Raw genomic sequence first — 9,783 nt, forward strand, 5'->3', positions numbered from 1 at the left:
GGGAGGGTAGCAGCTGGGGATCCGTGGACTGCAGGTGGAGCTCCAGTGGGCTGCAAGCAGCTGTGGGCTGTGTCTACACGTGCCCCAAACTTCGAAATGGCCATGCAAATGGCCATTTCGAAGTTTACTAATGAAGCGCTGAAATGCATATTCAGCGCTTCATCAGCATGCGGGCGGCAGCAGCGCTTCGAAATTGACGCGCCTTGCCGCCGCGCGGCGCATCCCGACGGGGCTCCTTTTCGAAAGCACGCCACCTACTTCGAAGTCCCCTTATTCCCGTGAGCTCATGGGAATAAGGGGACTTCGAAGAAGGTGGCGTCCTTTCGAAAAGGAGCCCCGTCTGGACGCGCCACGCGGCGGCAAGGCTCGTCAATTTCGAAGCGCCGCTGCCGCCCACATGCTAATGAAGCGCTGAATATGCATTTCAGCGCTTCATTAGTAAACTTTGAAATGGCCATTTGCATGGCCATTTCGAAGTTTGGGGCACGTGTAGACGTAGCCCTGGGCTGCAGGTTGCCCATCCCAGTCTAGCTGGTACATAGCATAGCACATAGTACACAGCATGTTCCAGAAATTCCTACTCGCCACTCTGTGCACCAGTGGCAGCCACAAGCTTTATTTGCATGTGGTTTCTGTTCTCTCCTGACGTAAGTGATGAAAAGGGTGAAGGACGGATCAAAACTCTGCCCCAAAATACTGACTGCGACCTCCTGACATCTTTAAATACCCAGACTGAAAAATTTTGACACCACTGCTCTGATCTTTAAGATTGAGATCATTCTGACACTATTTGAAAACAAGACACACATACTCACTGAAGCTTTCCCACAAAGAATAAACAAGAGCCAGGTCAAATCCTATTTCCTTAAGCAAGTGGCTGTTTAAAGATAAATCTCTTTTCCACCTTGGGAAGAAGCGCTGACTGATGATTCCAGGAGACAAGTGAACTAAGGTGGGATTAATTCAGCATTTCTCAAATGCTACCCCTGTGCTGCACATGGCCATCACAGGCTTTTCTTGTGGCCACAAACTCCTGGACATTGATGTGAGTGGAGAGGAAACAGTAGCTGCTTTCCCAGGGTTGCCAATATGGGTTGGGCACTGGAGCCAGAAATGCTGTAGCAGTACGAAGCTAGTATGAATTCTTTCCTTCTGGCACCTATCTGGCTCAGGCTCCAGCCCTGGTGTGGAGGGCAGCAGGCTCCAGCCATGGGATAGTGGGCTCTGGTCCTTTGGTCAGAGGGCTTCAGATGCAAACAGTGGCTTTTGACATTGGTGTTGGCTTGCCACACTAACACCACCACCTCTAGCCCTTGCTGTCTCCACTGGACCCTCCCCTTCACCACAGGGCTCTTGGCTCTTGCTGCCTCCCTCCTTATCCAGGGCTTGAATTTGTCCTCCAGATTATCAGACCTGAGGGGAGGATAGGTCACTGGTTTGAGCACTGGCCTGCTAAACTCAGGGTTGTGAGCTCAAACCTTGAGGGGGCCATTTGGAGCAAATAGATATTGAAGGAAAAAAAAATCTGTCAGGGATGATAATAGGGCCTGCTGTGAGAGTAGGACACTGGATTCAATGACCTCTCAAGGTCCCATCCAGCCCAATGAGATAGGCATATGCAGTGAAAAGTGGTTTCTGTATCAGAGAGGTAACCATGTTAGTCTGTAGCTTCAAGAACAACAAGAAGTCTTCTGGCACCTTATACACTAACAGATATTTTGGAGCATAAGCTTTCGTGGGCAAGGACCCGCTCCATCAGACGCATGGGCGTGGGAGTTCAGAGGGGTATTTAAAGAGTGGGATCCCACTGAGAAATATACAAAGAAACTGCAGCATCTGCTCAAGACCGTCCCTATAAAAACACAGGAACAGATTTACACAGACACACCCCTTGAACCCAAACTAGGTTTATTCTACCTGCTACCCAAGATCCATACATGAACCTGGAAATCCCGGATGCCCCATCATCTCAGGTATTGGAACCCTCATCACAGGACTGTCTGGATATGTGGACTCTCTACTTAGACCCTATGCTACCAGCACCCCCAGCCTTCTTTGAGACACCACTGACTTCCTCAGGAAACTACAATCCATTGGTGACCTTCCTGAAAACACCATCCTGGCCACCATGGATGTAGAGGCCCTTTACGCCAATAGCCCACATGAAGATGGACTCCAAGCTGTTAGGAACATTATTCCTGATGAGACTGAGGCACAAATGGTGGTGGAGCTTTGTGACTTTTTCCTCACCCACAACTATTTCAGATTTGCAGACAAATTATACCTTCAAATCAGTGGCACTGCTATGGGCACCCGCATAGCCCCACAGTATGCCAACATTTTTACGGCTGACCTGGAACAACGTTTTCTCGGTTCTCGCCCCCTAGTACCCCTCCTGTACCTGCGTTACATTGATGACATCTTCATCATCTGGACCCATGGGAAGGAGGCTCTTGAAGAGTTCCATGCTGATTTCAACAGTTTCCACCCCACCATCAACCTTAGCCTGGACCAGTCTACACAAGAAATTCACTTCCTGGTCACTCCTGTGCAAATAAGCAATGGTCACAAAAATACCACCCTATACCGAAAACCCACAGACCACTACGCTTATCTACATGCCTCCAGCTTCCATCCAGGGCATACGACACAATCCATTGTTTACAGCCAGGCACTAAGGTACAACCGTATTTGCTCAGACCCATCAGACAGAGACAAACATCTGTAAGACCTTTACCAAGCTTTCCTCAAACTACAATACCCACCTAAGGAAGTGAGGAAACAGATTGACAGAGCCAGACAGGTACCCAGAAGCCACCTGCTACAAGACAGGCCTCGCAAGGAAAACAAGAGAACACCACTGGCCATCACATACAGCCCCTACCTAAGGCCTCTCCAGCGCATCAGCAGTGATCTGCAACCCATCCTGAACACTGATCTTTCACTCTCACAGACCTTGGGAGGCAGGCCTGCCAACCTTAAACAAATCCTCACCAGCCACTACAAATCACAAACCAGTGACTCTAGGCCTGGAACCAGCCCCTGCAACGGTCCTCGCTGCCAACTCTGCTCACATATCTACACCAGTGACATCATCACAGGACCTAACACCAACTATACCATCAGGGGCTCTTTTACCTGCATATCTATTAATATAATATATGCCATCAAGTTCCAGCAATGCCCCACTGCAATTTACATTGGCCAAACTGGACAGTCTCTATGTAAAAGAATAAATGGACATTAATCAGACAGCAGGAATGGTAATGTTCAGAACCCTGTGGGGGAACACTTCAATCTCCCTGGACACTCAGTGGCAGATTTAAGGGTGACAGTCCTGAAACAAAAAAATTTCAAAAATCAAATGGAGAGAGCAATCTCTGAGCTGCAATTTATTTGCAAATTTGACTCAATTTAACCATGGATTAAACAGAGACTGGGAGTGGCTTACAAAGGCAGTTTCTCTGTTCTGGGTGCTAATATCTCCCCATTAGACTCTGACAAAGGCTCACATCCCCGTCTGATCTGACTTGCTTTTTCCTCTTTTGATAAGTACTGTTGACACTGGGCCATTTCCACCTTGCTGAATAGATCTTGTCATGTCTGGGCCCATCTCTTACTGGGACCCCACTCTTTAAATACCCCTCTCAAACCACCCCCACACACATGCATCTGATGAAGCGGGTCTTTGCCCATGAAAGCTTATGTTCCAAAATATCTGTTAGTCTATAAAGTGCCACAAAACTTCTTGCTGTTCTTGTGGTTTCTGTATGTTCATTTGCATCACTTTTTACTGCTGCTCAGCTTGCTAGCCAGACTGCTTTGGAGAACAACTATATTAACAAACATACCAAAAAAAAAAAGCGGAAAACTTACTTGCTAGCGAATCTAAAACAAAAAAGCAAGAGTCAAAAACATGCAAAGGATCTTATTTTTGTTTCCATTCTGTGTAGCTCTAATATAGAGAAAGTGTACAGTATTTTGAATACTGAGTTAAGAATAAAATCTTACATAAATAAATGTAATTTGGTCACGTATATGCGCACATTTGTTTTTCTAAAGTTAATTTTTATTTCACAAAAATTGTCAGACTGGGTACCAGCAAGAGCTGGAGGCTGCAAGGTAAGGCCACCAAACATTGCATTGGATTAACTACTCCCAAAATACTCAATGAGAAAAGGAGAGAGTTTGGGAGGGGCTGCACTTCCTTTCTAAAACAGTACCACAGAAGACTAATTGAAAAGGGTCTGAGTACAGAATGAATGCTCCAACCTTCAGATTACTGCACAACTAACGCGTAAAGGCTTCATTACGTTTCATAGTTAATTCAGATTAAGATAGGCCAGGAATCATAGAGCACTGGAACTGGAAGGCACCTCAAGAGGCTTATTGAGTCCAGTTCCCTGCCCTCAATAATTCAAGGTGTAATAATTATAACCAAGCAGCTTCAAGCATGGACGCGACTGACTGTTTCAGAACAAGGCATTCTTATTCCAGAACTCAAATGTGACACGTGAACTCCAGCCCCGTATGGCTCTGGCCGCTTCTACACTCAATGCTCATTTTGACGTAACTGGCCAAGTGTGAGACTGAATTTCAGCCTCCTCCCCACAGCTGCGCTGACAAAGCCGGCGGGGGCGGGGGGCACAGGCCTGGGCTCAGAGGAGGGAAGGCTGCCAGGGGCACCGCGAGCGTTGTTTGGGAGGCGGTGTCCTGACAGCAGAACTGTCCCCGTCGCTGTCGCTGCACGGGCCGGGGCGCCGCGCGGCGCTCTGCGAAGGAGGCAGCGGCCCGGAGAACACGCCCTGGCGCAGTCTCTCTCCAGGCGCCCCCTTTGCTGAGACGGGGTGGGCAGGGCCCCCGCACCAGCCGTGGGACACGGAGTGCGGTGGGCGCGCCCAGGCGGAAGCCCCGGGAACGGGCGCGCACCCGCGAAGCCCTCGGCTCCTACCCGCTCACCCGTCCGTGAGCGGCCCCGGAGAAACCTCCGCAGCCCGCCTCCTCGGGCAGGGGCGGAGCGGCGTCTGCCACCACCCAGCTCCTCCTGAGGGCGGAGCCGGCCGGCCGGCCGCGACCCTGCGGCTCACCTCCAGGCTGTACGTGCTCCGCAGCGCCGTGAAGTCCCGCAGCGCCTCGGCGGCGCTGGCCGCGTCCAGGTTGAGGTCCTGGCAGAGGCGGTCGATGGCGGCGCGGGCCGGGCCCTGGGCGGCTCCGGCCTCCTCACCCGGGGCCTCCTCCCGGGACATGACGAGTCCGCAGCCACCGCGCCGGGCTACCGGCGCCAGGTGACGGCCGATCCCACAAGCCCCTGCGCCCAGCGCGCCAAAACCGCCTCACCCGGCCGGGCCCTGTTATCGGTATCCCTCCGCCGCTCGTCCCTCAGGCGCAGCCCGCGGGAGAGCGCCCCGCCCCCGCCGCGGAGCTCACTGCCCGACGCGTCCGTGAGGGGCGTGGGAGCGCAGCTTGTTGCCCGTCCAGCTCTGTCGCGCCCACGGCCTGGCCGGGCGCGGGTCCTGCGCCCCAGTCCCCGGAGCTGTGGCCAGGTAGCGCTGTGGGAAAGCGGGTTCGGCGTAGCGGGACCCGCCTCCCCAGGGCGCGTGGGCTGCTAACACCTGACGGAGTTGCCCGAGAGCGCCTCATGGAGCGCCCTGACCCGCCCGTGGGCCGGCGCCGCCCTACCGACGGGGCGGGGCCCAGAAGCCCGGCTCGGGGGCGCTTCCTGGCAGCGGGCAGAGCCCTCCGCAGAGGCGGGGGGTTAACCCCTTAGCTCCCGCAGCTGGCCTCCCACGCGGGCCGCAGGAATGCGGGGGGCAGCGCCCCACTTGCCTCGGCCTCGTGACAGTCCTGCCTGGCCGCGGTCAGCCTATAGCGCGGAGAGCTGGGCGTGGGGCGGGGCCTGCGCTCCAGCAGCCGGGCGCGAAAGCCGGACGTTGGGGGAGTGAGCGGGAAGAGCCCGGCGTGCGCGAACCCTCGGCTTGATGGGCTGACGGGCAGGACGGGTGTCGTTAATGCAGATGGTTTACTGTCCAGTACAGGATTTTCCACCGTGCCCCGCCCCCAGTCCCCCCATAAATGCGGGTGCCTCGCTGGAGTGGGTGGGGCCACTGAGGCCAGAGGAGCCCTGGGGCCGCCAGAGCGCTGGAGTTAACGCCCCTGGAGCCGGCCGTGGCAGGTACGTGTGGGCAGGTAGCACTCGCATACGCCCACCAGGTGTAAACCACATATGTGTGGGCAGGAGACACTTGCATATGTGCTGCATCCTGGTGAGAGCAGTGCCTGACGAGTCGCTGGCATTTATTTATTTATTTGGGAGTGAGGAATCCGTTATTTCCAATGCCCATTAAGTTGGGGTCCGTTAAATCAAGGGCCTACTTTGTTAGGTAATAAACACGATTATGACATAGTTGGAATCTCAGGGACTTGGTGGAATAATATTCATGACTGGAATATTGGTGTAGAAGGGTACAGCTCACTCAGGAAGGATATGCAAGGAAATAGGGAAGGAAGTGTTGCTTTATATATTAAAATGTATACAATTGGTCTGCAGTTGAGATGGAAATAACAGACAAACTTGTTGAAAGTCTCTGGGTAAGCATAAAAGGAGTAAAAGGTAAGTGTGTCGTTATTGTAGGAGTCTACTATAGACCACCTAACCAGGGAAAAGAGGTAAGTGGCTGAGGGTTTTTTTTTTTTTTTTAATAACTACAAAATCATCCAAAACACAGGACTTGGTGATGATGAGGGACTTCAACTATCCAGACATCTGGTGGGAAAATAATACAGCATGGCAAAAATTGTCCAACAAGTTCTTGAAATGTATCATAGGCATTTTTTTTCCATTTCAGAAGGTAGAAAAAGTTACTGGGGGGGAGACTTTTAGATTTGATTTTAACAAATAGGAAGGACCTGGTTGAGAATTTAAAGGTGGAAGGCAGCTTGGGTGAAAGTGATCATGAAATGATAGAAGTCATGATTCTAAAGAACGGTTGCAGGGAGAACAGCAAAATAAAGACAATGGGTTTCAAGAGGGCAGACTTTAGCAAACTGAGGTAGTTGATAGGTAAGGTACAGTGTGAAGAAGTTTATGAGAAAAAATTGAAGACAGCTGGCAGTTTTTCAAAGAGACATTATTAAGGGCAAACTATTCCACTGTGGAGGAAAGACAGGAAGTGTGGCAAAAGACCACCCTGGTTTACCTAGAAGATCTTGAACTAAAAATCAGAAAGGAGTCCTATAAAAAGTGGACACTAAGTCAAATATAAAGTATGAATACAAACCACATATGTAGGGACAAAATTAGAAAGGCCAAGGTACAAAATAGCCCCAAATGAGCTGGAGGCATAAAGGGTAACAGGAAAGCATTCTACAAATGCATTAGCAGTAACAAGAAGAGCAGTGACAGGGTAGACCCATTACTTAATGAAGAGAGGAAAAGAATAACAGAATATGTGGAAAGAGGTGCTTCTTTCTTTCACTTTTCACCACAAAGTGAATGCTGTAGGTTCAGAAGTTAGAATAGGAAAAGAACAAGTTACATGTCTTCAAGTCACTAGGGCCCGATGAAGTGCATCCTAGAATACTCAAGATGCTGACTGAGGAGATATTGGACCCATTAGCTAGTATCTTTGAGAAGTCATGGACATTAGGACTGATATGAGAAGACTTGAAAAGGGCAAATATAGTGTCCATCTATAAAAAGGGCAGTGAGGACAAACCAGGAAATTATAGACCAGTTAGCTTAACTTCTGTGCCAGGAAAGCTAATGGAACAAATAATTAAAGAATCCATTTGCAAACCTCTAGAAGATAAGTGGTAGCATGAACTAGTGAAGAACGAATCATGTCAAAACATGATAACTTTTCTTTGACAGGATAACAAGCCTTTTGGGTTAAGGTGAAGTACTTATCCTTATTAAATCATTTGATACAGTTTTGTATGAGCATCTCATTAGTAAACTATGGAAATACAACCTAGTTGGGTCTACTACAAGGTGGATGCATAACTGGTTGGCTAAACATTCCCAGAGAATAGTTATCTATGATTCGCAGACATGCTGGAAGGGCATAATAGGTGAGGTTTCACAGGGATCGGTTCTGGTGCCTGTTCTGTTCAATATCTTCATGAACAATTTAGATAGTATAGCATTGTGGTTCTCAAACTTTTTGACCTAAGGTCCACCCTACTCAACAAAAACCTTTCTGCAGACTGCCAGGCAACCATGCATGATGACAAAATGAATTTACTTACCTCTAAATAGTTTTAAGTACTACATTGTTTATTTTAGGCTACTGGAGCATCAAAATATGGATACGCAGCTGTAATATAAATTGTGGAGTGTTGGTCAGAGAGCCAGGAATGCTTCCTGATGGTGGATAGAGGCAAGTTCTGAGCTTATGGCCCACCTGCAAAATAGTTGTGGACAGTGGTCCATGAACTATGCTTTGGGAACCACGAGCATAGAGAGTATGCTTATAAAGTTTAGAGATGTTATTAAATTGGAAGGGATTGCAAATGCTTTGGAGGATAGGACTATAATGCAGAATGAGCTGGACAAACTGGATAAATGGTATGAGGTAAATAGGATGGAATTCAACAAGGACAAATGCAACATACTCCACTTAGGAAGGAACTATCAGTTGCAGACATACAAAATGGGAAGTCACTGCGTAGGAAGAAGTATTATGGAAAGGGATCTATGGGCCACAGTGGACCACAAGCTAAATATGAGTCAATGGTGTGACACTGTTACAAAAAAAAAAGCAGACACCGTTCAGGGATGTATTAATAGGAGTGTTATAAGTAAGATATGAGAAGTAATTCTGTTGTTCTTTGCACTGATTAGGCCTCTACTTGAATACTGTGTCCAGTTCTCAGCACTAAATTTCAGGAAAGATGTGGACAGATTGAAGAAGGTCCAGAGAAGAGCAACAAAATATTTAAAGGCCTAGAAAATATGAACTATGAGGGAATATTGAAAGAATTGGGTCATTTAGTCTGAAAAAGAAAACAATGAGAGGAGACGAAACAGTTTTCAAATACAGTAGACCCTCATCTTACATGATTTCGACTTATGTGTTTCTTGCAATAATGTGAGTCAAAATCGTGTGTGACGGGGGGCTGGGAACCAGGCAGCAGCCTGGCTGTCAGCTCCCCTCTGCTTCTGGGAGACGGGAGCCATGTGCAGCAATGCTGGTCAGTTTGCTGTCTCTCCGCCACTTGTGGGAGCTGGGAAGCTGGCTGGCGTTGCTGTGTCTGGCTCTCGACTCCCCGCCACTCATGGGAGGCAAGGAGCCAGGTGTAGCCAGGACTGTGACACTCAAAGGTGGAAGGGCCCCTTTCCCACCCGGTCCCAACTTATGCAAAATTTGACTTACACGTGGTTGCCCAGGAAGGCAACCTATGTGTGAGTCAGGGGTCTACGGTATATAAAGGGTTGGTACAAGGAGGAAAGACAGAAAATATTCTCCTTCTGATCAGATAAGAAGCAATGGGATTTTATTGCAGCAAGGAAGGTTTAGATGGGACATCAGGAAAAACTTCCTGTCAGGGAGGTTTAGTATTGGAACAAATTGCCTAGGGAGGTTGTGGAATCTCCATCACTGGATATTTTTAAGAGCAGGTTAGACCAACACCTGTCAGGGAGGATCTGGATAGTGCTTGGTTCTACCAAGCATGCAGGAGACTGGACTCTGATCTCACCAGTTTTCTTCTAGTGCTATGATTCTATGCTGGCTGCTTTCCAGGAGCCAGCAAAGGAGCCTGTCAGCCACGTGGCCTCACCAG

General features: G+C 49.2%; 1 protein-coding gene across 1 annotated transcript in view; it reads right to left on the minus strand.

Annotated features, from left to right (window-relative positions):
* Positions 1 to 5,257, minus strand: part of RBL1 (RB transcriptional corepressor like 1) — a 99,591-nt gene extending 94,334 nt beyond the window's left edge. The window contains exon 1 of the mRNA XM_075011414.1: positions 5,088 to 5,257. Within this exon, the coding sequence (XP_074867515.1) occupies positions 5,088 to 5,246 (159 nt within the window). The 5' untranslated portion in view covers positions 5,247 to 5,257. The remainder of the gene's footprint in view (positions 1 to 5,087) is intronic.
* Between the last annotated feature and the right edge of the window lie 4,526 nt (positions 5,258 to 9,783).

This window comes from Carettochelys insculpta, chromosome 17, assembly GCF_033958435.1.
Source record: "Carettochelys insculpta isolate YL-2023 chromosome 17, ASM3395843v1, whole genome shotgun sequence".
Lineage (NCBI taxonomy): Eukaryota > Metazoa > Chordata > Testudines > Carettochelyidae > Carettochelys > Carettochelys insculpta.